Source organism: Electrona antarctica, assembly GCF_951216825.1.
Source record: "Electrona antarctica genome assembly, chromosome: 2".
In the NCBI taxonomy this organism is placed as follows: Eukaryota; Metazoa; Chordata; class Actinopteri; order Myctophiformes; family Myctophidae; genus Electrona; species Electrona antarctica.
Genome location: NC_136807.1, coordinates 43,730,566 through 43,758,527, shown reverse-complemented (window position 1 = coordinate 43,758,527; position 27,962 = coordinate 43,730,566). Strand labels below are relative to the sequence as shown.

Genomic DNA, 27,962 nt, shown 5'->3' with positions numbered 1-27,962 from the left:
TCTTCCAGAATAACAATTAAATTAAAAGATACAAATAACATTCCAAGCACACAAGCAAACTATGGTGAGGCTATTTCAATTTTTAACTTTTTATTATTCATTTCTCCTTTTTATGGTTTTCTTTTTAAAGGAAGCTGTTCATCAAAGAGCATTTTGTTCATATAGTTATTTTTTTACAGAGGAAAATACTGTACAACCTTTTTTTTTCTTTTTATTCTCAAAACAATATCTGGAGAATCAATATCTGCACACATTATTTCCCTATATTATGAAGATGTATTTCCAAAGCCAAGTTCAGGACATAATTCATAATTAGGCCTACAGTGTCTGTCCACACCTCTGTTTTACACATTTGGGTGAATAGAAATCAGAAAGGTGGCTTTTGACAGGTTGGTAATCTGAGCAGTGCCACGATCTTGTTGAGAATTGATTTATAAATCACAGTTCATATTAGTGTTTCTTGACAGGTCGCCATATTTTCAGCACGCCTCCCCCCCTTTTTTTGCATTTTTTAAACCGTCCAATGACTGAAGCAAATAAAAACCAGTCTTTAAATAAACCACAGAACAACAGTTCTTTGTCACACTAACATCTATTTGTGCATCAAAGCAAAAAAAGCAACAAAAAAAGTGAAATAAAACATCTTAAAGCAAAATTCCCTGTTAAAAGATATATGTCAAATTTCTTCCGAAGGTAAAAATTAACCTAAAAAGTGCAATAACACCCTAAAATGTCTCATTGGAAGGTCACATAAATATTAAATAAAAACCGTTAAGCCTAATTTATATTCCGTAGCATGATGGTGTCTCTTGCCGACAAGAATTGATTTTCAGTTAAGTTCTTCAAATGGGTTCCTGTCGTCAAGCGACGCCGTCACGCGTTGGGAGCATAAATTCATCTTTACAACAGGAGGAGCTCAACCACAGCCAGAGTGAATGGAAAACAAAAAAACAACGTTTTTGGGTCTGTACATTTTCAAACACATCACAAGCTCCCTGACGCTATCATCATCATCCCACGTCGCATCCGGTCCATTTCACCCTCCCCCCGCCACCGTTGCTTGGTCATCAGTCATGACCTCGCCCTCTTACAAATCGATATGCATCTTACTTAACAACAAAACATGGAACGAAAACTGTCAATGCAATGATGCAAAACGGTAACAAAAATATAGATTTTTTTTTTTTTTTAAATATATGATTCGTGTATCTCTAGTCATCGTTGTCACCGTCAGCTAATAGAAAAGTCCACTATCCATACACAAACTTGATTCCTCAACATGGGGGGGTGGGTGGGTGGGCGGGGAAGGGGGGTGCGGAGGGTGAAATGACATGGGGGAGAGCTTGGATTTTGGTGCTAGTTGAACAGGTTCTAGCAGAATGTCAGAGAGGACTGCTTATACACTGATAGCTTGCTCATGAGGTGCGAGTAGATGCCCCGTCTGCAGCTGAGACTGACCGTGCAGTCACTGGTCAATTCTACAATGTCATTGAGAACATAACAATAAATACCTTGCAAAAAACGTTGGAGAGAGAGATGGGCACAGGCTAAAGCAAAATGCTAACCCTTTGCTCTCAAATGTGTTGTAGTAATAATAATAATAATATTAATAATAATATTACAGAAAAATGATCAAATGTTTGAACACATTCTCTTTCATAATTTCTCCTTAGTGATCCATGTCCCTTTTTTATACCAGGGCCCCACAGTTCATATCGACTGGACCAGCTATTTGCTTTTGTATATCAACATCCTCACACGCACTCACGCACGCGTGTACACACACACGCACACACACACACACACACACACGCACGCACGCGCACACACACGCGCACACACGCGCACACACACGCACACACGCGCACACACACACTTACATATATAATTATATAGAGATATTTTGTTTTTCTTTTTGTTTTCTTTTTTCCACACAAAAAAGTGAAAACAGAAATAAAATAAATTAAGTCAAACATGCACACACACAAAAAGACTGATGTGTAGTAAAATGTTTACATTGCTGCCCCGCGTGTAAAAGAGGGCCTAATTCTTTGTGTCTCCGTTCATTTTTTTTAATGCATAATTGAATTAATAATGTTGGTCGTCTTGTAAACATCATAATAAATCATCTTGGGCCGTCATTTCTCCGGGTTTTATTTTGTCATATGAAGTGTCTATGAACATGATAAATGAGGCCGTTTTATTTTCTGTTTGTTCCTAGTACACAGGGTTCATAGTCAGTTCCTATACAGTCTGTATTATTATTATTTTTTTCACGGGTCATCGGCCTCTGCCTTTTCCAGTTGGAAAGCGTCAGTGTGGTTAACGGAAGCATCGAAACTCTCGCCATTGTCCTTTTCACCGTCAGGCTCTGGCATCGAATCTTCATATGAGTCAGTGTTGAGGTCCTCCTCTGCTTTTTCCTCCTCCTCCTCCTCCTCTTCCTCTTCCGGGTTTGCCTCCTCCTCTGGCGACATGTCATCTTCGGTGTCGCCAGACGTGCCTGTGGTGTCCTCCTGCGGTGCCGACAGCCCCAGTGGGGGTGTGGGGTTTGGACCAAGGGCCATAGCCATGGTTGAGTTGTGGTGCATCTTCTTGCTGAGGTCCAGTGAGTCGCTGAGGCCCAGGCCGACTGCGTTCTTCAGGAAGAACAGGGAGCTGCTGTTTTCTGTGCCCAGGTTGAGAGAGCTGTCCAGGCTGACTGAAGACGTTGGGTATGGGTGGGTATACTCAGAGTGCATGCTGACCGGCGGCGGGTAGAGCATGGAAGGAGCATTGGTGTAGTGGTTGTGGCCCATTCCATGCAGGCCACCGGGAGAGGGAAGACCCAGAGAAGCCGAGGAAATCGCCGACAGACCGCCGCCGAGGTGGTGCGCCACGTCTTGGTGCAGGGGGGACACGGATGGCAGCTCTCCCCGCTCCTGCTTCTCGTGCTTGCGCTTGTGGGAGTCCATCTGGGACATGCCCACCACAGTGTGCTTGCACTCTGGGAAGGTGCAGTGGAAGTGCGAGCACTTGAGCTTGTACTTGCAGTCGGCGACCTCGCAGTCCAGGCTGGAGCTGAACTGGCAGAAGCCGGCGGCGGTGATCACGTCCTGTTTGCCGTGGTGCTTGCGGTGGGCCGTTACCTTGGTGCTGTCGGTGCAGCGGAAGCCACAGCGGAGGCAGTGGAAGTGGGTGCTGTTGCCCGAGAACTGGCAGTCGGGGAAGTTGCAGCTCAGCGAGGACTTGAAGCGCTTGAAGTCGTCCAGCACCAGGTTGTCCACGCGGTCGTGGTGCTGCGCGTGCTTGTACATGTGGGTGCGGCCGCAGAACTTGTAGCCGCAGTTCTCGCGCGTGCAGTGGTAGTGGGTGACCTTCAGCGAGAACTGGCAGGTAGGGTCCTTGCAGTCCTCGTACAGGTCGTATCGGCGGAAGCCCTCCAGCATCATGCCCTCGTCCAGCATCTTGCGCGACGAGGCCGTCTTGCGGCGTTTGCCAAAGGGCGACATGTCCTCGATGATCCAGAAGCGTTTCTTGGCACCAGCTGCCGTAGGGATGGAGATGGTATTGCCTAAAGACGGGGAACAAATAAAAAAAAGGAAGCATGTCAGACAAACATGACTGATCAGAGCACAGTGCAAACTCTACAACTACACCAAGCAGTTGACTCCTTACTCAGCCAGAAGTGGCTAATGGCTGAGTAAGCAGTGAGATTCTGCATTCCAACAATGATTAAAGGAGGGAGAAAATGACAGATTTGCTTCGCTGCTAAAAGGAACATGACACTTTTACAGGGTGTCTTCTACCGCCTCCAAACGGAGGCGGAGCTGTTGGTCTTAACTGCCCACTCTTATCTCCATGTTGTGTTTTTACGAGGGGTGCCCACCTTCTCCAGCACCCCTGGGGTCACTGCTAATGATGTGATCCCTGTTCTGCATGACAGGAAGCAGTAGGCCTCGATAAAACTTGAGGCGTGATTAAAATAAGAGGCCGGTGATGCAGTCTTTGTTAATGGAGGCTAAACAAGGCCAAGGCTTTGGGACTACAGGTGCTGGATTTACGGCACCGACTCCAAAGCCCAGTGAATTCCAATAAAGTGGAATGCTACCTTATAGTGTGACGAACGCATACATGATGTAATTACATAAAACTTGCTCTGGGACATTGTTGTCCTGTGTTACTGTACCCACCACAGACAGGTAAGCATGCACTTTTCCTGGATTTGTTTCCCTAGAGGTGTTTTCAGTTTTTTTGCATGCTTGGAAGTCTTTGGCTTTCTCATAAAGTATTTGTCATATAATATTGGATAAGACAGTAAAATAAAGTAGTGGACTCAGATTGAGAATGACAGGCTGCAGTGTTGGATTTGCACCGGGGATAAGTACCTGCAGCATCCTGTACTATAGGGACGTCATTTTTAACCGGAGACGGAGTGGCAATGATGGGGCTGAAAGCTGGTGTGTTGGTTGGCATGACAACACTCCGAGTGGCTCCCAGAGAGGCGCTGAGCAGAGAGTATGACAGACAGGATGGAGAAAGGAGGTACGGGAGTGAAGAAAGAGGAGGTCGGAGAAGAGCGGGAGAGAGAGATGGGTTCTGGGACTGATGAAGTAGGGAGAGAGATGGGTTCTGGGACTGATGGAGAGAGAGAGATGAGACATGGGATTGATGGAGTCCAGGATGAAGGGCAAGAGAAATAGAAGTAGGAAGTGGTGGTGGTGGTGGTGGAGGAGGATGAGGCGGAGGTGCGTTTTGGGGAGCGCTAGTGTCAGCAGGGGTGGAAGGAGCAGAAGAAGTGGTGACGTGGTAGCCGTGTCCTGGAGAGACAGGACGACCAGGGAAAGGTGGAGGAGGACAGACATAGAGGGGGAGACACAAAAACACAAAGGATCCAATCATACACACAGGGATGAGAAGTAAAGAAGAGGGGGAAAGATAAGAGAATGATACAAAATGAAGCCCAATCAAGACAAGTAACCCCAACAACCAGCCAAAGCAACAATGATGAGCGTAGTGGATTTTATTAGCAACAAATGTAAATGATGGCAGGCTCAGATTTTGGAGGGGGGGGGGGAAAGAAAATGTGTGTCTGTTCAATAGGTTTAAGAAATAAGACCTGTGTTTAACACTCTAAAGTATTTAAAGAAGTCATGAAGCTCAATGTTATAGTTTCACCACAGTTTGACACAGTACAGTATATGGGGTGAAAGAACAAATTTAATTTGAAGTGTAATAACTCAAAACGCTGACGTTTGTGAGGCTGACCATTAAGCAAATAGAGATGTATTGTCCGAGATGCATATCGTGTACATAAGAATATAAGAATATAGCCTTGAGACATCAAACCATTTTAAACTCAATTCCATGACTGCAGAATATAGCCTGTGAAATATCTCGTCTGGACGTAACAAGCACTGGATTATTTCAACAAAACAAACCTTATTGTATTAACCAAACAAAAATGAATTGACTAATGATATACCGTAACCAAAATCGTTCTTGACAATGACTTCTCAGTTAGATCTAACCGGCTGACACTTTTAAACACATGTAAGGTTCAATATCATCACTGTTGGGCACAAACCTTCAACTCTATTCAACTATATTTAAAACGTTTTTTTTTGTGGTAAATGAATAGTAACAGTGTAATAAGAAGAGTAATTGTAACTGTATGAAAGGGTGTCATATAATCCCATGAGGGATGGGCCACGAGGTAGCATGACACTTCAATAAAATAATTAATTATTTTATTGAAGTGTCATGCTACCTAATAATAATTCATTCATAATAATAATTCATTCATTCATTCAGTAATCAATAGTGTCACATAAAAGTAGCAAAGATTGCCGATCGACAAGTTCACAATGCATGGCATTGTGACACATTGTAAGCTTGTAGAGCAGCTATTTTCAAATGGCCAAAATGTATTAGGGCTGGAGTGGGTAACGTATGTTTTGTAATAATAATCCAATCGACACAGTAACTAGTAACTAAAGCTGTCAATTAAATGTAATAGTATAAAAGTACAATATTTGGATCTGAGATGTAATGGAGAATAAGTAAAAGTATTGGATATTGGAAATACTCAAGTAAAGTACAAATACCTCAAAACTGTACAGTTTTGAGGTACTTAAAAGTACAAATGTACTTAGTAGTTAGGCCTACCACCACTTCCACACACGCACAAAAAGAGACCCATTTCTATGTATCTGTGAACTAACCTGCAGGCGAGCCCTCGTTGCCAGGGGTGCTGGTGCAGCTGCGGTCCTGGTTGGAGGACTCCGAGGACAGGCCCAGGGGGCTGCCTCCACCCATGTAGTCCATGTAGTCGTCCGTTTCATCCATCACGTTGGAGGAGAAGCCTCCGGTCATGCTGTGGCCGAGGGACCCCATGGCCATGTGCTCTGCCCTCTGGCCATGGGACATCGCCTGAGGGGGCATAAGGGAGCACAGTGCGTTTAGCATGGACAAAGCCAGATACACTATTACTGTGCATTATAGTAATTGTAATATAATTGCGACCATATAGGTCACAAATTAGGAGGTTTTCATATACTATGAAAACCTCCATCTCCGTGTGTTAGTCACGCCTCCATATATGGTCACGGCTCGTGACATCACACCTCCATATATGGTCACGCCTCGTGACACGTCATGCCACCATATATGGACATCTCCATATATGAAGATCACGACACTGACCTCATCTAACCCTGGATAACCATACGTGGAGAAGACTGGATCATCACCTAGATCTGCATATATGGAGCCGGCCAGCAACTCTACATCTGACCTCAAACCTCAAACCCTTAGATCTCCATATATGGAGCTGACCTGTTCTGACATTCCATATGTTGATCCTCCCCACCCATCCTTCCTACACTCCATATATGGCCAGTACAGAAATCATTCCATATGTTGATCCTCCCCCCATGCCAAAGCGCCAGCTCTCGCCCAGCAGTCCTGATCTGCCGCCACCCAGGCGGATGTGTGCACTTCTCTATTACTGGTAATAATAATAATAATGGCATTTAGAGATGTGGTGAGAAGTTCAGATACGCGAGAGAGACTCAGAGTAGAACCGCTGCTTCTTCACTTGGAAAGGAGCCAGCGTAGGTGGTTCAGGCATCTGGTTAGGATGCCTCTCGAGCGTCTCTCTAGGGAGGTCCTCGATGCATGTCCCACTGGAAGGAGACCCCCCCGGCAGACCAAGTATCAGATGGAATTGGAATGTCTCGGGATTCCCCAGAATGAAGTTACTAATGTTGCTCTTGAGAGGGAAGTCTGGAGCTCTCTGGTGGAGCTGTTGCCCCCACGACCTGACTACGGATAAGCGGTTGAAGATGGATGGATAACCATCATCATCATCATCATCATCATCATAAGAACTAGATATATATTGTCAGTCAATGTCATGTATATAAATATATACAGTATATAATTTGATTACAAACTTGACACCTTACTGGTAGAATTTTTGTGCGCTTCGTTTTCATCAATCTAACTGCTAATTTGGGTCATGATTACATCCACACAGAATGCAGATATTACCTAGCGATAAAGCGACAGAATTATTGTCAGAAATTAGGTCAATTTCTCACCTACTGTAGCTTTTCAAAAAAAGCATAAACCTGTATGCATTACCAAATTAATAGTTTGATGTGAATTGTGATGCATTGTCTGTCTGAAAACTGTAACACATACAGATTGATTAATTGATTGATTGATTGATTGATTGATTGATTGATTGATACCTATATGTATTTATCAAAAATAACATTGAGGTTGTACCCTCATTTGCAATGCTGTCAAGATTACAAAAAGTGCAACAGTAGGATAAAAGTGGTTTGTTTGGTTAATACAACAATAAGATTAGTTGTAAAGCTCTATATTTTGATAGCAATCATTGCATTGATAGCAAGTATAATATAGTGTTTTTTCCAGTAACAGGGGTCTCCCTGTCTCTTCAGCTCTTTAATAAACACAAAATACATGTTCAGGTGGGTTGCCAATTTCAATGAATCAGGAGAGAGTACCCATTATCAGCTTCAATTTTATAGTGTTCTGGCAAATTTAAAATAGCAGATCTACAAGCTCATAGCGCGCCACCGAGTGGCGCGATATGAGCTTGTAGGTCTGCTATTTTAAATTTGTCATCACTTCACTTCACTGTCAAAACACAATTGTGCTTGTTTATCCTTTATGAGTTCTCTTTCCTGATAACATTTGTATCCCAACCCCCCAAAAAAAATCATTTTCTGTTGACCAAAGAGCTGGAGATCCCCCTGTTACTGAACAAACACATACTAGCAATGCTTATTATCAGAATAATAACACTTACTTTAATAACAACAACCAAATCACTTTAAAACACATATAAGAACAGTGAATATGACATCAGGATTGTTGGAAGGAAAGTTAAACTGAGTGCTGGACTTGAATAGTAATATAATATAATAGTAAGGATGTAACGTGTCTTTTTTGGATATTGATCAATGAATATCATGTTATTTTTTCCGAGAGTAAATAGCAAATGGATATATGCAGTATTTTTGGAACGAATACCCTTCATATGATTTAAGTCACCATCAAAATGAAGTGTTTCCTAGCAGGCAACGCAGACAACATTTCTTCACCAGAACACCAATCTTTCCTAAGAGCGTGTCTTACTTACAGTATGTGAAATGTTCAAAATGGAACAAATAGAACAAGAAATACCACATGTGCACACCTCTCTTCTGCATACTGTACATACCACAGAGCTTAACCCATTCTGACCTGAGATCAGATTCTAAAAATGTCTTCTACATCCTGACAGTTTTCTGAAAAAGCTATGTTTCGTTCTTCGATTTTTCAAAAATAGCAGACCTACAAGCTCGTAGCGCGCCACTCGGTGGCGCGCTATGAGCTTGTAGATCGGCTATTTTTCAATAGCTAAAGCATAACATAATGCTAACACCAAAAGGGGTTCCCGCCCAAAATGGCTTAACAATAAAAAAGAAACCTTCATCAAAGCCATTTCAGGTTCCATTTGTCGTTGACTGCCGTGACAGGCTATGACAGGTATTTTCCTTTGCTTTACAAACTGCCAACCACGGCGCTCGTTATTCTTATTTATACACGTGACTCGCAGAACAGGAAGCATGGGTGAAAAATGAGGAATCTACAAACTTTACTGTACGAGGCATGTCTGTCACATTTGTTACGCGTGTGCAAAGGAAGGAACTCTGCTTTGTCTTGCTGACGTAACAATGTACAACACCGTGATTATGCTTCGGTGTACAGTTGGGTGCCACCGATATTGTCCCTTATCATTTGACCCATTTAGGCCTGACCTCAACATTTTCAAAAATCCTTCTAAATCCAGTTTTCTGAAATAAATATTTTCACGATTTTTCAAAAATAGCAGACCTACAAGCTCGTAGCGCGCCACTCGGTGGCGCGCTATGAGCTTATAGATCTGCTATTTTTCAATAGCTAAATTATAACAATGTTTAAAACACCAAAAGGGGTTTTGCGCAGATCACACAAACCTCAGCAAAAAGAAAAGGACAATATCGATGGCCTCCAACTGTACGTCAAATAGCGACAACAGCCAATCCTATACATTGCTCACATCGCTCGCTGTTGAATGTTCTTCAATCTTTGCTAAATCTCGCCTATTATTATGACATTCCCCGAATAGGGATACTATGACCCAATCTAAGTGCTCCCTTTTGAAATGGCGCCATGACACTGATTGAATTTGAACGCATCACGCAGTACTCTACCTGGGATGGAACCCTGTCAAAGTGTTTCCCCAGCATCCGCCTCATGTGTTTGCGAGCGTGTGACGTCATCTGATGCTTGAGCAGGAAGGAGAACTGACAGCCGTCACGGATGCAGTGGAAATGGCTGTTCACTTGGTTATACTTGCAGCCTACAGAGAAGAAACAAAGGGTATACACTGGTAAACAACTCAACAATTAACCTGCAAACTTGGCTGCACAGCCTTCTCTCTGGTCTGAACTGTGACGTACTGTATGCGAAAGCCAGACGAACTCAGTTAGTGACAGTGTGACAAAGTGTGATGAGATCAAAATCAAAAGGAAATGTTTTTAGATGTTTTTTTATGTCGTGATGCCACTCTGACATGTTGACGACGAGGCCAGGGACAAAAGAGGGATCACATTTCAAAGTGTTTCGGAGGGTTACACGTAGGAGGGAATATTAGATCACTCCCAGTGTCACACTGAGCAAGTCTGGGGCTTCTGTGGACTAAACCTGTGGAGCTCTTTTATTACTCTGACATGCTTTATTCAATTAGGAATTTACATAAATAAATTCTCATATTTTCCGTGGGCCAATAATGCACACACCCCTGCAAACCAAAGTAAATATACAATTATTCCCATATTAAATTCATTTTTCAGAATCTCTCCATTGTCGCCCTTCCCTTTGTTCCTCTACGGCGGCGTTGTCTGTTCCATATTCTTCTGTTCTTTTCCTCCCGTTTTTAAACCGCTCCGGCTCTAATTGCTTTATGATTTTAAATTAAATGAATGTTCCTTTTTGTGCCTGTTAACCCATTTTGGGCGGGAACCCCTTTTGGTGTTTTAAACATTATGTTATAATTTAGCTATTGAAAAATAGCAGATCTACAAGCTCATAGCGCGCCACCGAGTGGCGCGCTATGAACTTGTAGGTCTGCTATTTTTGAAAAATCGTTAAAATGGGCCTCAAATCTTTCCGAAAATTTTCATTATTTAGAAGACTTTATTTTTTTAATTTTGAGGTCAGGTCAAAATGGGTTAATCAAATACCATTATATAAAAGCAGGCAGAAATAATTGAAAGAGTACGATGCTGGGCAGGTGCTAGCATGTCAGTAACCATGACACCCGGTGAAGGGCACAACACGTCTGTGTCATCAAATAGCTTTTGTACACACAATGTTTTAAACACGCCAAAGTTGAGCAAATAACAGTAACCCCCGCAACACGGAGGGCCTTTTGTGAGACAGGAACCAGGTAACATCATCGCCTGTGTTCAGTTTAATGTTGCTGCCATGGATACTGGTATAACCCATCAATTCTTTATGACTCGAGTGCTAGCAGTGGTAATCCCTTCAGCCAACCTCCCCCCCCCCCCCCCCGCCACCCCCCAACCCAACCCAAACAATACAGCCAGGCAGATCAGCCTGGAGACAAAAAACAGCTGTTTAGGCCCCGCTTTTTTGTTTGCTGTGTGTGCGTGTGTGTGTGTGTGTGTGTGTGTGTGTGTGTGTGTGTGTGTGTGTGTGTGTGTGTGTGTGTGTGTGTGTGTGTGTGCACGCGCGCGCACGTGCGCATGTGCGTGTGTGTGTGTGTATGTGTGAAAAGCTTATGTGTAACTGTATGAAAGGAGAGAAAAAAGGAGATCAGTTTTAATTTGTGTGTGATGGCAATGGAGGCTGTGAGGTGCAGCTCCACAACAGGCTAAGCCAGACAAGCCAGGTAATTAACAAACACAAATCTAATTGCTCATTTCAGAAATGGGAAAAAGGAAGATGAAAACAGCCTAGATATGATGGCCGTCCTTTTTTTTATTTTATTCATTATAGAACATAATATAGGAAAGAACAGCGGTAGAGACTTGATGGCACAGAATGCAAGGTGCATAGAGTACATACTGTGTATAGAGTACATACTGTGTATAGAGTACATACTGTGTATAGAGTACATACTGTGTATAGAGTACATACTGTGTATAGAGTACATACTGTGTATAGAGTACATACTGTGTATAGAGTACATACTGTGTAATGCAAGGTGCATAGAGTACATACTGTGTATAGAGTACATACTGTGCATACTGTGTATAGAGTACATACTGTGTATAGAGTACATACTGTGTATAGAGTACATACTGTGTATAGAGTACATACTGTGTAATGCAAGGTGCATAGAGTACATACTGTGTATAGAGTACATACTGTGTATAGAGTACATACTGTGTAATGCAAGGTGCATAGAGTACATACTGTGTAATGCAAGGTGCATAGAGTACATACTCAAGGTGCATAGAGTACATACTCAAGGTGCATAGAGTACATACTGTGTATAGAGTACATACTGTGTATAGAGTACATACTGTGTATAGAGTACATACTGTGTATAGAGTACATACTGTGTATAGAGTACATACTGTGTAATGCAAGGTGTATAGAGTACATACTGTGTAATGCAAGGTGTATAGAGTACATACTGTGTAATGCAAGGTGTATAGAGTACATACTGTGTAATGCAAGGTGCATAGAGTACATACTGTGTATAGAGTACATACTGTGTATAGAGTACATACTGTGTAATGCAAGGTGCATAGAGTACATACTGTGTATAGAGTACATACTGTGTATAGAGTACATACTGTGTATAGAGTACATACTGTGTATAGAGTACATACTGTGTAATGCAAGGTGCATAGAGTACATACTGTGTAATGCAAGGTGCATAGAGTACATACTGTGTAATGCAAGGTGCATAGAGTACATACTGTGTAATGCAAGGTGCATAGAGTACATACTCAAGGTGCATAGAGTACATACTGTGTAATGCAAGGTGCATAGAGTACATACTGTGTAATGCAAGGTGCATAGAGTACATACTGTGTAATGCAAGGTGCATAGAGTACATACTCAAGGTGCATAGAGTACATACTCAAGGTGCATAGAGTACATACTCAAGGTGCATAGAGTACATACTCAAGGTGCATAGAGTACATACTCAAGGTGCATAGAGTACATACTGTGTAATGCAAGGTGCATAGAGTACATACTGTGTAATGCAAGGTGCATAGAGTACATACTGTGTATAGAGTACATACTGTGTAATGCAAGGTGCATAGAGTACATACTGTGTAATGCAAGGTGCATAGAGTACATACTGTGTAATGCAAGGTGCATAGAGTACATACTGTGTAATGCAAGGTGCATAGAGTACATACTGTGTATAGAGTACATACTGTGTAATGCAAGGTGCATAGAGTACATACTGTGTAATGCAAGGTGCATAGAGTACATACTGTGTATAGAGTACATACTGTGTAATGCAAGGTGCATAGAGTACATACTGTGTAATGCAAGGTGCATAGAGTACATACTGTGTAATGCAAGGTGCATAGAGTACATACTGTGTAATGCAAGGTGCATAGAGTACATACTCAAGGTGCATAGAGTACATACTGTGTAATGCAAGGTGCATAGAGTACATACTGTGTAATGCAAGGTGCATAGAGTACATACTGTGTAATGCAAGGTGCATAGAGTACATACTCAAGGTGCATAGAGTACATACTCAAGGTGCATAGAGTACATACTCAAGGTGCATAGAGTACATACTCAAGGTGCATAGAGTACATACTCAAGGTGCATAGAGTACATACTGTGTAATGCAAGGTGCATAGAGTACATACTGTGTAATGCAAGGTGCATAGAGTACATACTGTGTATAGAGTACATACTGTGTAATGCAAGGTGCATAGAGTACATACTGTGTAATGCAAGGTGCATAGAGTACATACTCAAGGTGCATAGAGTACATACTGTGTAATGCAACAAGGTGCATAGAGTACATACTGTGTAATGCAAGGTGCATAGAGTACATACTGTGTACTGTGTACTGTGTACTGTGTACAGTACTGTGTACTGTGTACACAGAATGCAAGGTGCATAGAGTACATACTGTGTATAGAGTACATAGAGTACATACTGTGTATAGAGTACATAGAGTACATACTGTGTATAGAGTACATAGAGTACATACTGTGTATAGAGTACATAGAGTACATACTGTGTATAGAGTACATAGAGTACATACTGTGTATAGAGTACATAGAGTACATACTGTGTATAGAGTACATAGAGTACATACTGTGTATAGAGTACATAGAGTACATACTGTGTATAGAGTACATAGAGTACATACTGTGTATAGAGTACATAGAGTACATACTGTGTATAGAGTACATAGAGTACATACTGTGTATAGAGTACATACTGTGTACTCTATACAAGGTGCATAGAGTACATACTGTGTACTGTGTACAGTACTGTGTACTGTGTACACAGAATGCAAGGTGCATAGAGTACATACTGTGTACTGTGTACTGTGTACAGTACTGTGTACTGTGTACACAGAATGCAAGGTGCATAGAGTACACACTGTGCCGTCGCTCACAACAAAAGGTGTGTGTATGAGCCAGGCTTGTTTCATGCTATGTGAATTGCTCTGATAGCGTGACATTGCATTTGCCAACACTGGGAGCATCTCTCTCTCTCCCTCTGTAAACCAGGAGAGAGAAGATCCACCCGTAAAAATCAATCGACATCTCTCTTGATTTCACACCCTTAGCCCATATCTCCCAATTGGCAAAACATTATCAAAAAGCTGGAGAGATTGGTGCTGGTGTGTGTGTTAGTGTGTGTTAGTGTGTGTGCGTGCGTGCGTGCGTGCGTGCGTGCGTGCGTGCGTGCGTGCGTGCGTGCGTGCGTGCGTGCGTGCGTGTAGGGAGGCGGGTGAGGAAGGGTACCAATAAAGGAAACAAGTGACAAGAGATACAGTAAGTGGAGAAAAACAGGGGTGACCAAGACAACTCAATGGCATGAAAAGCACTTTGCCTACTTTGCGTACCCAGTCTGCCACACTCCTCCCTCTTGGTGAAGTATCTAAAGCCGTTGGCAGCACGGCGCTCTGCCTTCTCGTGCTTCTTGACGTGCCAGGGCAGTTTGGTGGTGATGTTGGTGACAAAGTAGCAGCCCGGCCTCAGACAGTGGTAGTGACCCCTCATTCTGAACTCGCAGTGCTGGAGCGGGACAAGGCAAAGAGACAGAGTTTTCAAACAAACATCGTTCAAATGAATTTAACCACTTTCAAAGCTGGCGTCCATACTTTTGCATTATAGGCAAACATTTTCAGACATTTTCTTAACATTTCAACACCCTAATATAAATGCACCACGTCTCTGTGTGTATGTACGTGTGTACGTACGTCTGTAATCCACATAACTGGAGAACCGTTCGCCCCACCTCCATATATGGAGCTGGCCTGTTCTGACATCACAATGATGTTCTGACATCAGCATATACTCCATATTTGGGCATGCCTGACAAATAACTCCATATATGGGCATAAAAGGGACACGGACATAATAACTGGGTGGGGCGTGCATTTCCAACTTGCATCGTTCCATGTAGGCCAGTGGCCAACCGGCACCGCTCTAGTTTTTCAAAAACAGCGAAGATAGCTTATCTACAAGCTCACATGTTGAGATGAGATCAGCTACCGGTATATTAATTATTCGTGCAACGCCGTTGTATGACATAAGTATAAAATAGGGCTTAAGTGGTATAGTAGTTCACTGCACTCTCTGTTCACAGACATGAATATACTGTGTAATCTGGTTGCACTCACAAAGAAATAAAGTCGTCTGCACACCAAAATACAAGATTTTTTGATTTTGAATTTTCTTCCCCTTTTAGCATTTTTTGCCAATGCATAAATACAAAAAATATACAGTAGAAAACCATAATTAAATGATTGAAGATTGCTAGACGTGGCAAGTTGGGACGTGATTGATATCTGATCATTATGTTAAAGGTTTACATTACTACTGCAATGTGAACCAATTCTTTCTTTTTTAAATAATACAAAATAAACATTTGAATGCCTTCCAAATCCTTCCTTTATGCACATTTGGGGAGGGTCCCGTATATCTAAGCAGACTCATTTTTTTTTATTATTTAGTCTAGACTCGGTTCTTTTCCCATGAACCCCTCCTTTTTTTAACATGTCTGTACACTGCCATCTGTTTGCGGGCCCTGACTCCCAGAGGAGTGGGCCAAATAAGATCCGCTCAGTTCAGAAGGTGGGCAGGCTAGAGGAGGAGGAGGAGGATAGGGGGGGTCTTTTTGTGAGAGGGGTTGATTTTCGACACATTAATGAATTCATTTAAATGGTTTTCCAAATACGGGCTCACGAGAGCAGGCGGGGGGGCTGCCATTTAGGTTTCATTTGCGAAGCATTCCCCTGATTTTTGCCCTATTCCAGACAGCCTTGTTTACTGTGTCGGGTGACAATGATTTATTGGGTAATATCAGCTAAATTGGCCTTTTCTGAGAGGAGAATGCGGCAGTCAAAATGACATCATTGACATATAAACAGGCATTACGGGGGTGAGTCGACTGTCTTCCCCAGCGGAGATGGAAGACGGCAGGAAGCGATTGTGAAAGCCTTGAGTCAAATAACCTCAAATACAGGTCTAATAGATAGCATACTTCATGCTTAGAAAAACTCTGCGATATGACAGTTTGGTGATTCAGCTGCTCCAAAGCCCACAGAGCCTGAGGCTCAACTTATCAGCCATATAGCCCACCTGGTTGGGACAGAGACACTGGAGAGAGAAGTAGGAGAACTGGTCGCGGACATTGAGCAGGTTGTTGCTGGGGTTGATGTGGTCCAGGCAGTGGGACTCGGCCTTGCCGGCGGTCTTGCACACGTACTTGCAGTTCCCAAACAAGCAGTGGAAGTGGAACTTGTTGGAGTACTTGCAGTCAGTGGCCAAACAGGGATCGCTGGACGGACAGAATGAAAAATGTCGATTTGGTCAAATTTGAAAGATCAATCTCGATAATGGCACAGGACCACGCAACACAACATGACATGGATGTCTCTCTTACTTTTCCTGGAACTGTAGGAAGCCAGGTTTGACCTGCGGCTTGGAGTTCTCCAGGGAGGTGGTGGCCAGGGGTGAGTTGGCCGGCAGGTTGGGCATGGAGGCGGGCATCTGAGGGATGCTGCCCGTCAGCTGCTTCCAGGCCAGCAGGGAGGGAGGAGGGGAGCCGTAACCACCGGTGGAGGTGAGGTTGGCCATGTCCATGGAGGGGTTGCTGGCCATGGAGACCGGGGCAGCGGGCTGTTGGTGAGCTCCGTCGCATCGAAACTCCTTGGCTTCGCCAAAGGGATGCTCCTCCGTCTTCACTTTGGCTCGGATGTGAAAGCTATAGGAAAACACAATGATGCTTTAGGCTAGAATCTTTTTTCTTTCTGCCTGGAGAAGGTCTTTTGACCGAAACGTTGCTGAAATAATAAAAGTGTTCAGTGCAGACGGTGTGCAGGTAACTTTTTGTGCATTTTTGAGTGGTGTAAACCACTCCTACAACTGGCTTTTGTGTGCAGAAAAAATGAGCATGGTTGCTATGTTCAAAATAATTTCTGACGTAATTAAATCACACCCGGGTGAACTGGATGACCGTAGCAACCATGCTCATTTTTTCTGCACAAAAAAAGATCAGAGCTGATCAGGCTATATAATACCTTACCTTATATAATACCTCACATCGGACAAAAACTCCAGCTGAATCAACTTCATGGTCACAAATCATCACATCAGAAGACGACCCTACCTAGCCAAAGATCTTTAAAAACCTTAAAAACCTTACACCACTCAGTTCACACGGGTGTGATTTTTTTTGAATACGTTGATCCCTGCCTAGCAGTGCATAAGCACCCGTCTCTGAGCCGATCAGGTGTGCAAAGACTTTGTTTCCTGCTCGGAATCATAAATGACTTAATTTGTCAGTAAAGTAGTGATTGGCATGCAGAAATACTATCTATCGCAGTATAGGAGTTTGTCTTAGTAACGTTGGTGTGAATACTCAATACTCATTTTGGTAATAACAATGTTAATGTATTTCACATTTTGTACAATCAGGACAGTGCAGGATTTCAATTTCAGTTTCATCAATAAAGCCAAAAGCTGGAAGGTGCTCTACAGTGCTATAATTAGCCTGTGCCGGTAATCGAGACAATGATGAGACAAACTGTTGCTTCTCACCTAGCATGTTTGATGGCTCCGTCCACAGTGCTGAAGAGCGCCCCACAGTCCTCCACCAGACAATGGAAATGCACTTTGTGCAGAAAATCACACTGAGACTCGCAGTAGTCCTCGGTGTCAAACCTTAACAGAAACATGGAAATGCTGTAAATAAAATACAGCTTTATGCTCAGATAAATAATGAATACCAAGAGGGCACTGTGGTGAAAATCCATTATGTGCCAGCAAACGCTTGCAGGAGCATGTCATTCTACTTAAATTCCCCTAAACGCAATACAAGTTTCTCTTCATTTTGTGGGGCTTTTCAATGATGTGTGAAGAATAGCATTTACTCAACCAGATCTTTTAGGCATGCTGCTTTCAATTTGGCAGTGCAAGTTATTTCTTTCACTGACAAAACGACACTACAGTCAGTCAGTTCAAACAATAAGTGACTCAAAGCCTAGCAGTGAGTCAAAAAGCTCCTTCCGGTTGTTGTTCGGTACCTGCGCAAGTATGTCCGCCATATCTCAGAGGGCTTGTCTGGCCTCTTCATGACTCTGCACATGTACTGCGGTGCCTCCGAGGCAGCGGATCCCTGGCCGCCCTCCAGCTCTGTCTTCAGGTTCAGGTTCATGGCGTTGAACAGGGCAGGGTTCACATGTGTCATCTGGAGAAGCACACAGCATAGACACCAACAGCTGAGCACAGGTTAGGTTAGACAGTGCACACACACACCCAAAGGCACATGTCAGTGCCTGCGTTACCGTTACCACACACACACACACACACACACACACACACACACACACACACACACACACACACACACACACACACACACACACACACACACACACACACACACACACACACACACACACACACACACACACACACACACACACACACACACACACACACACACACACACACACACACACACACACACACACACACACAAATAACTTGGCAAAGCAAAAAAGCTCAGCCGCATTTGACAATCCGGGCTTTTTGCCTTGAGCACAGGCCAAGAGCACGTGCCAAACATCCTCAGAGGGCAATTGAGTGCTGCTGCGCCATCTCAGAACGAGACCCCCAAAAGGCGGGCTGACATTACAGCGAAAGCTGTAGGACAGAGGGTTCAACGCAACTGCCTTGTGGAGAGCAACTACGCTTGTCAAAGCCAATGAGAGATGGGTGTAGGAGGAGACTCAGCCAGTTAGCCATCCAGAGGGGGAAAAAAATAGAGGCTGATCTGTCTTTAAATCATCAAGGTAATGGAAACCACCCGGCACATTTGTATCAGTCAAAGAAGATGTATGATTAAAACAATGTCCACTTTAATCTTCTCAAAAACACACACGCTCAAAGATCCCTACGCTAACATTTACCCGTGATAAAAAATGAGGGTGATGGCTTCCTCTTTTCTTTTTTTTTCTCCGCTGACTTTTTAATCAAATAATTTACAAACTCCATAAATAAATACAGAGCGATCCCAGGGAAGAAAAAGGAGAAAGGAGGATATAAAAAAAAAGAAAAAATGGACGGCAAGTTCAAAACAGCTCATCAAAAAACAAACATCTCTATATATCTGGCATGGCACCCAGCTCCTGCTTCATTATATTAATTTGTGAGAGGTGCTGTGAAAATTACACTGTATGAAAAATGGCTGGAAAATTTAAATGATACAAACTCATCTTATTAGCGGTGAAACATTAAAAAACAAACAGGCCCCTCCGCGTCCCGCTAATTTGTCTTGGGATGAAAAGCGTTTGATGGATGGATCTTACCTTATTCATAAGCGAGGATAAAAGAGATGTATTCCCCGGTACGGGGTGTCCGTTTGATTCATTACTGGAACAAGGAAAATGAACAATGTTTAGTCAAGATTTGCATGAGAACAGTAAATATTACTATTTATCACACAAGGTGTGCATGTATAATGAAGAAGAAAAATGCTGGCTTCTCAAGAAATGAGATCCGCCGTAAGTTAGAGGGAAGATTGGAGTTGAAGATTTAGGTAAACATCCCTCTCATACAGAAATTGAGAAATATGTTGATGGGGATCATAAATTGATATGTAAATCTATCTAACTGTAATGGGTTTGACAAAGCAATGCAGATAAGCTGCCAAAAAAGGTTGTGTTGTACATACAAACAATCTATCAAGGTTTCTTAATTCCTTTATTCCATCTTTTTACTTAAGAATCCTATGTAAAAAAAAATTTTAAATCACACTCGTGTGAAGTGGGGGGTGCCTCACTCCTTTAAACAAACATTGTACTCTAAACAAACATTTAAAAAGTCAATAGACTTGGCTGCCATATGACGTAATTTCCGTAATTACTCTCAAACAATAAGATACGAAGTGAGTAATATAGAAAATGTGTGCAGTATTGTCCTCTATTGTCCCCCACTGTACTGAACATTCCGTTGTGAGTAGGTCATTCTTTTTTGGTGATTAAATATTACTTCCATTGGGCAAATGAAGAGGTTTTCGGCGTCTTAAATTTTCAACAGAGCATTTGGATGCCCCAGGTGCTCATCCTACCTGTTGTCTTTCTTGCTCAGGTCCAGGCTGTGCTCTTGCATGGAGTCGTGGGAGGGGGCCTCCACTGGCTCCTGCTTCACTTGAACTAGATTGAACCGGCTCACCGAGCTATGCTGCCCGTTCCCTGAGGACCGCATCGGGGAGAGAGAGAGAGAGAGAGAGACAACAAAGTTATTGTTGGTCAGCATTATTAGGCTGTGATGAGATCCAATCTGACTTCTGTCCTGTCCCCTGAAAAGAATGCTCAGAGTGATAATTATTGCCAAATTATGTCAGGCCGTCAAGCCTTTTAAATGGTGATTGAGAGGCGGGATATATGAGGGAAAAAGACCCCTTTTTCTGCGGCACTTGTCACAACTCATTTGCTGGGCTGCCTCTTAACTGGTCATTAAGTGAGATGCTAATGCTGAAGGAAAGTGGCAGTCTAAGATTGGTCAAACCACCCCCCTCCACTCTGCCCCCCTCCCTTCCCACCTTCCCAGGCTCCTCGTTGGCCTGACAACGGACGGCAGGCAGGCAGTGCCACTGAGCATGCCCACGAGGAACGCGGGGGGGGTTATGTTGGTCAGATTGGAGCTGACAGCCAATCAGATTGGTTCAAATAGCATGACCTCTCGATCACATTCTCCTCTGAATAGGTATTCAGCGGACGCCGCGAGTGAGGAGTGGAGTGCTGGAATTAAATATATAAAGAGACAGAGGGAAAACGAGGTGGGGTAGAAAATGCTGACAGGAAGGTGAGTCCTGCCCCCACCCCTCACCATCCCCAATCCCCAAGTGATTGAAATATTAATTTGTCCTGGGGCTACAGAGAAAGCTCGGCTTTTGGTATAGACAGTAAGTGGAGTTTTATTAAAATAGAAAAAAATAAAAAATAGTGCAGACAGAGGGACCTGCTGTAGCCTCTCAGCCATTGGCAGACTGGAGGAGGGACAGACAGACAGAGGGACCTGCTGTAGCCTCTCAGCCATTGGCAGACTGGAGGAGGGACAGACAGACAGAGGGACCTGCTGTAGCCTCTGAGCCATTGGCAGACTGGAGGAGGGACAGACAGAGGGACCTGCTGTAGCCTCTCAGCCATTGGGAGACTGGAGGAGGGACAGACAGACAGAGGGACCTGCTGTAGCCTCTCAGCCATTGGGAGACTGGAGTGCATCAGCCGTGATTGGCTTGTTGGTGTTGGGGGTATTGTTTAGGAAACGGGGGGGCTGGTGATGAGGGATTGTGACAAGCAAGGTCATGGGCAACCAAGTGTGTGCCCTTGGCCCTCAGCCTGGTGAGGAGGCCCCTGTTCTTTTCTTGCTATAAAGGAGAACAAGACTAGCCTACGTAGGGGGAAATGTACACCCCCCCCCACATGCTATAAGATGACCCAGAGACATATCAGGCAGAATAGGAGTGGAAAAGCCAGTGTCTTGGGCCATGTCAGCTGAACGCTAGGAGATGGGGATGTGTCAGTGTCATTGTCGGTTTGGTCTCATAATGGTGAAGATGGGGGGGGTGGGGGGCAATGGAGAGAGTGGGGGTCAAGGGAAAGGAGTAGTCACACAGTCGTGTGTCTGCTTTGAGGTTATTGGACGCTACCAAGTCTCCATCTAAGTCATACGCCGAAAGCCCACTACCACCCACCCCCCCCCCCCCCCCCACCCGGTACGATAAAAAGGGCCACCCGAAATTAACTAGCCAGACGAAACCCTGCCTTGTCACTGTCAATTACATCAACTTCAAAACCAAATGAGAGCCCATTATTTCAAGAGCAACTACGGTACTCACTATATTATGATGATTTCACACACAACCACCAGGCAAAGTCAAGGCGTGGAATTCTAAAGGTGCATTCAGACCTGACGATTTGTTTCCAGTCGCTTGAGGTGCTTCAATCGCTTCTTTTGGTCAGCGTTATATTAGTAAAACAATTTTAAAAAGTCCCTTCGCTCCAGCTCACTCTCTTCCATGCGAGATCTGTAGCTCTCTTCCCCCTCCCTCGAGTGGTGATATTATTGATTATTGATATAACAGATATAAAAAGTACACCGGAATTTAACTTTGGGAAACACCTACAGCCGAGCTAGAAAACACCCAGGCGGCTCGGATCTAATCCAACGCTTCCCTGCCTAAGACGTATATTTACGTCCTATCAAATCCAACGCTTCCCTGCCTAAGACATAATTATTGACTTTGTATGTAATCGTGCCGCTCGAACTATCCACGTTTGAATGTAGCTTTAGTGTAATCTGCTATAAGACAGTAAATTGGCAGGCTAAGGTGTACAGTACTATAGTGTAAAATAAAATGTTACAGTTGTGCGGTGCTTAATACTATGTTTCGTTTTCACCCGTTTCCCAATGAGGGAGAACAAACGAGTTTAACTCAAAGCGGCATCTTTCTGGAAATTATCCAGGAATAATGTACCACTGTGTAATTACTCCCGGAAAAGATACAGAGCTTGTGAAAGATCATTTGTACCATGAGTCTAATTAGTAAACCCTTCAGATGCATGGATCTCTGGGTAAAAACACTTAGGGGGAAATGCTAGTGTAACAGTAATACAAAAATAAAAAAATATATATACTGTACACTCACTGTGTGTGTATGTACAGTATGTACACATTATACTGAGAAGACAGTGAAAGCGGCGATGGAAAATTACAAACAAGAATACAGTTCACCTATTTCAGGCAAAGTTTCACAACCTTCCTCAATAAAACAAACACAACCTGATCTGAAATTGGCCACAAACACACTGACAGATTTTCTCACATCATTTTAACTGAGAGCTTAAAACCACTTCCTCTTCGATTTCGCCCCAAATGTCCTGTTCACACATGTTGTTTGCAGCAAACATGAGAAACTTCAGTGAAACAAAAACCTCAGACTCAAAAACAAAAAAAACCCTCAAAAACCCTGTATCCGTATTTCACTCTTTTAGACACTGTGTGAATGAAACCGGGGAGCTCTTCACATGCCGTTTCAACAGCAGTGGGAAGGAGGACATGTGGCTCGGGTATCCAGCCGTGGAGCTGGGAGCCCCATGCTCCCCCGCTCTCTTTACCGGTGAGGCAGACAAGGAGGAGAGAGGTGGTCGTACCATCTGTGGAGCCCCCCACCCACCCTCGGTGGGGCTCTATCTCCCCCCCCCCCCCCCCCGTTCAGGGTACCTGGTGGAGGCCCAGAGGTGGAGCTCTGCCTGACAGCCTGGTGCTCAGCCCTGTTCCCCGGAGCAGCTGCCCCGTCTCTCTCCCAGGGCCTGTCCTTCTCCGGGAATGCCACCAGGCACTGTAATCCTTCCCACCGCCCCGGCTTCCGGAGACACTCCCCCTGTTCATCATCCCCAATTTACAATCCGCACCCCACCTGCTCAGGCTCCGCACAGGAGGCCCCCGAAGCTTACCGAGCAGAAGAGAGCGCTCTGTAAGGACTTTATCAATTTAATGCCATAACTTCATTTTCATTTTCAGGTGCTTTTTTTTGTTTCAGAGCGATACAACAAACATAATAGGCACGGCAATTAACTCCAGTAAAGAGGGAGGGGGGGGGGGGGGGTATGTGAAGTGTGTTTTGTTAGAAACAAAGGGGTTTCTAAAAATTCAAAATGATTCTTTGAGTGCGCAAGTGTGTGTTCCTGCTTCACAGAAGGAGCGAGAAAAAAAAGAAAAAGACAGCTCTCAGATCTGGTTGCATTGAGTCATTTCTGCCTGAGTGATTTCTGGTTTTATATCAGTTTGCATAGAGGGGAAGGAGGAGGAGAAAAAAAGCAACATTTTTTGTTCAAGCAATTTCTGAACTTAATTTCATTCCACCTCCATTTGCTCGGAACGAGCACAGGCACAGATAAGAGACCAGTGATGAGGAAACATGTTCGACACACAAGCCCCGGGAGCCCCCCCCTCCGCACCGTAAGAGACTTTTACAGGCTCTACTCTCCCCTGTCAGCGCATTTATCTGCAAATGGATTGCGGGTATCTAACAAACGATCACCACAATAACAAGCCCAGAGCAGAGGACCATGCCTCCAGTATGTCCCTCAAAGCCAGAAAGCGGTAGTTTTCAAGCCCCAGTCTCTCTCTCTCTCTCTCTCTCTGTCTGTCTCTCTCTCTCTCTCCACTGTGGGACAGTGATAGCAGTGACCTCTGAATGCACTCTTGGATCTGGCTGGAGTGCAGTAGGAACATGAAGGAAGATGTGAATTTTACAGGGAATTGACTTCCTTTCTCTTTGAGTGCCGACATAATTCAGTAATGGAGAAATGTATGAATTTGTCATATTACATTTGTATATTATGGATAAGACTGAAAATAGCTAGTCAACAGCATTACATTGGTGTAACGCAACAACAAATTGTAGCATTAATAAAGAATAGACTTTTGAATAGAGGGTATACGCATGCATAAAGTGAGTGGCAAATCAAGTGGCAAAGTGAGTTTTCAGATAGGACTTTTCTGTTTGGATGCATGGGCTGTCAAGGCCAGAAAGTAGTTTTTTGCCACTCAGTAGGCGTTCCCGCATAACTTCCGGGTATGATGATGTCACGCGCATACTCTCCATAGAGTAAATGATCAATATGGGTATAATTTAATAAATCAAGGAGATACGGATTATGATTTTCATGTGTGTAGGAAACGCCAAACCAATCACCATGTGTCATGTGACAACACACTGATGGAGCCTAAACCCAAATTAAATGACTAACCTGTGTCTAGGTTGTGGGAGGGCTTGAGAGCAGCAGCCGCCAGGCGGGCCATCATGGGCGATATGAGGCCCTTGCTGGCTGAGATCTTCTCCATGATCGAGGAGGCGGAGAAGGTGGTCGGTGTGGAGGCCATGGTTCCCTCGGGCCCCGCTCCCCTCGCCGAGCAGCCCATGGTCAGCGAGTCGGTGGGCATGGAGTAGGCGGCGCACGACACCGCCGATATCAGACTGGCGGCCGAGTGAGGCAGCTGGAGGGGCAGTCTGGGCATGAGAGGGAAGAACGGGTTGGAAGCTGCCAGGGCACTGTTGGACAGAGCGAGGGCCACGGGCATGTTGCTGGGCAGGGCCTGCGCCAGGAGGCTGGACATGCGCTGGCTGGCGTTCTGCGGCAGCGAGGTCGCGGACTTCAGGCCATGTCCCGCCGACGGAGAGGGCGAGGAGGACGAGATCGCCGTGGTGTGCGTGGCCAGTAGGTGGGGCTGGGCCGACTGGGCCGACTGCTGCGTCGTCGGCGAGGCGCTCAGGCTGGAGTTCTTGCTGCTGATCGTGGAGAAGTCCATCAGGTCGTCGTTGCTCGACTCGTCGCCGAGGTCCTCCTTGAGTACTCCGCCTTGCGCCATGAAGGCGGAGGAGAGGCCCATCACGCCGGACGAGCGGATGTGGCGGCGCTCGTGCTTGCGCTTGTGGGAGGTCATCTGGCTGGTGGAGGTGAAGGTGAAGCCGCAGCCGGAGCGGATGCAGTGGAAGTGGTTGGTGGCCTTGCTGTACACGCAGCCCTCGTACTTGCACTCCTCGTACTTGTAGAACTTCTTGAAGCCGTCCTTGGCGTAGGCGTCGTCCTTGATGTGGTAGCTCTTGTGCTTCTCGATGTCACACTTGTTCTTGAAGGTGAAGCTGCAGCCGGGACGCCTGAGGAAAGGATTGGGTGAAAAAAATCTAAGAAATTCCATAAATTAGAAAACAAAATGTAGTGAAAATAGTAGTGAAAATAGCCGATCTACAAGCTCACAACACGTCGCTACGCGCCGAGTTGTGAGCTTGTAGATCTGCTATTTTCACAAATCTGGGTCGCGGGGGAATGTCTAATTTCTCTTTTGGGTTAAAAGTTTGGGAACCACTGCTGTAAGGAGTAGTTAGGCCAGTCATGAAGCAGCGGCGACACATGATTCAAATACTTCTCAATGGAGGAATGATAGCTAAGGGGTTTAGGTGACACGCCAGTAACTCACTGAAACGTCATGCCTTTCAGCCATCGCCTGATGGATTTGACATTCCACCACTTTAGTTTGAGGACCTAACCAAAGCTATCCTCAATAAGTGCTAATAATAACTTCTACATTCATCCATCCCATAATAATGAGACCCGGCTGCAAACTCAGGAAGACCGGCTCAGATTTACATACGGGTGTTCTAGCTATGAGGACAATCCTTGATAGTACATCGAGCTGAAGGCAAACTAAGGGACAGCGACAGTGGCGTGCACAGACATTTAGAGGGGCAGGTGCTCAAGGAAAAAAAAAGGGCACCTTGTGCAGCGCGTGGAACCGGCCGGTTGCCTAAATAGTGTGAGATTTATAGATTCTGGGGCCTACATAATATATTATAAGCTTTTTATTAAGAATTGATCAATTTCACCATGGTCCACATACTGTACAAAAAAAATAAAAAATAAAAATAAAAATTTTTCTTTCAAAAGGGCACATTGCCAAAAGGGCAGCACCCCCTAGTGTCTATCTGTGCACGCCACTGGACAGCGATACATAAAGCGAGCGTCACTGACGGTGCTGTAAAAAACATCAAGGTATATGCAGGCGCCGGGCCTCACCTGCAGTGGAAGTGGGTTGTCTTTTGTCCGTAGAACTGACACTCCACGGTGCCACAGTCCTCGGTGGCACGGAACCTCTGGAAGCCATCGTTTATGAGCTGAGCGTTCTTCTTGTGGAAGTTCTCGTGGGTCATGACGTCAGACGTGCTGGTGTACACTTTGTTGCAGGACACCTGCAGAACAGAGGTAAATGGAAAGAAAGAAGAGACATATGTAGAAAGGAAAATAAAACGTCCCAGGGCATACAATGTCTTCACTATGCTTCACTGTGTTAAGAATGGTTTAACCCATTTTAAGAATGGTTTAACCCATTTTGGGCATATTATGTTATGCTTTAGCTATTGAAAAATAGCAGATCTACAAGCTCATAGCGCGCCACCGTGTGGCTTGTAGATCTGCTATTTTTGAAAAATCAAAGAACGACTGACATAGAAACACAGCTTTTTCAGAAAACTGTCAGGATGTAGAAGACATTTTTAGAATCTGATCTCAGGTCAAAATGGGTTAAGAAGAGAGCCGTCTTACAGAAAAGCAACATGTTTAGGTTAGTAGATGTACAGTGCTGTATTATGAGCTGTTGAGAAACGAGTACAGTGTGGTTAAAATGATGCTAGTGACCTAGAAGTGGCTGGCAGTTAAGACGCTTTCTCATGTTCGCCCTTAATCTCGTGGTTATAAGTGCACCAGGGCCGTATAGCTCATAAACACAGAGTTACAGGTCTGAGTCAAAGTTGCGAGTTTGGTAACAATGTTGTGACTGTGACAAAAAAACTGAAGATGGAAGAACATGAGGCAGTGGTCACAGCAGGTAGCATGTGGCTGAAACTACCTATGTACAAATAAAACAATATTTGTAGTGAAGAAACGGAACCTTTACCGTAACTAAGAGAACATTTAGGAGGACAAGTGGGAGTGAAGTAAAAGCGAGGGAGAGATAGAGACGGACAGAGAGGAAAGCAAGAGAGAGAGAGAGAGAGACAGACAGAGAGGAAAGAAAGAAAGAGAGAGAGAGAGAGAGAGAGAGAGAGAGAGAGAGAGAGAGAGAGAGAGAGAGAGCAGGGGGAGTTGGATGTGACATGTCATG

General features: G+C 44.3%; 1 protein-coding gene across 9 annotated transcripts in view; it reads right to left on the bottom strand.

Moving 5' to 3' along the window:
- Positions 1-73: 73 nt before the first annotated feature.
- The window catches only part of casz1 (castor zinc finger 1), a 45,903-nt gene continuing 18,014 nt past the window's right edge, over positions 74-27,962 (bottom strand). For 3 of the 9 annotated variants that reach the window (XM_079490922.1, XM_079490925.1, XM_079490926.1), the window contains 13 exons: positions 26,879-27,051; positions 25,055-25,962; positions 20,365-20,488; positions 19,604-19,667; positions 18,317-18,480; positions 17,832-17,954; positions 16,675-16,995; positions 16,371-16,569; positions 14,621-14,801; positions 9,753-9,901; positions 6,204-6,411; positions 4,368-4,799; positions 74-3,553 (listed from right to left, as the gene is read on the bottom strand). In XM_079490922.1, the coding sequence (XP_079347048.1) occupies positions 2,274-3,553; positions 4,368-4,799; positions 6,204-6,411; positions 9,753-9,901; positions 14,621-14,801; positions 16,371-16,569; positions 16,675-16,995; positions 17,832-17,954; positions 18,317-18,480; positions 19,604-19,667; positions 20,365-20,488; positions 25,055-25,962; positions 26,879-27,051 (4,326 nt within the window). In that variant the 3' untranslated portion in view covers positions 74-2,273. Of the gene's footprint in view, positions 3,554-4,367; positions 4,800-6,203; positions 6,412-9,752; positions 9,902-14,620; positions 14,802-16,370; positions 16,570-16,674; positions 16,996-17,831; positions 17,955-18,316; positions 18,481-19,603; positions 19,668-20,364; positions 20,489-25,054; positions 25,990-26,878; positions 27,052-27,962 lie in introns of all 9 variants that reach the window. The other 6 variants (XM_079490920.1, XM_079490924.1, XM_079490921.1 and 3 more) reach the window with 5 other exon arrangements.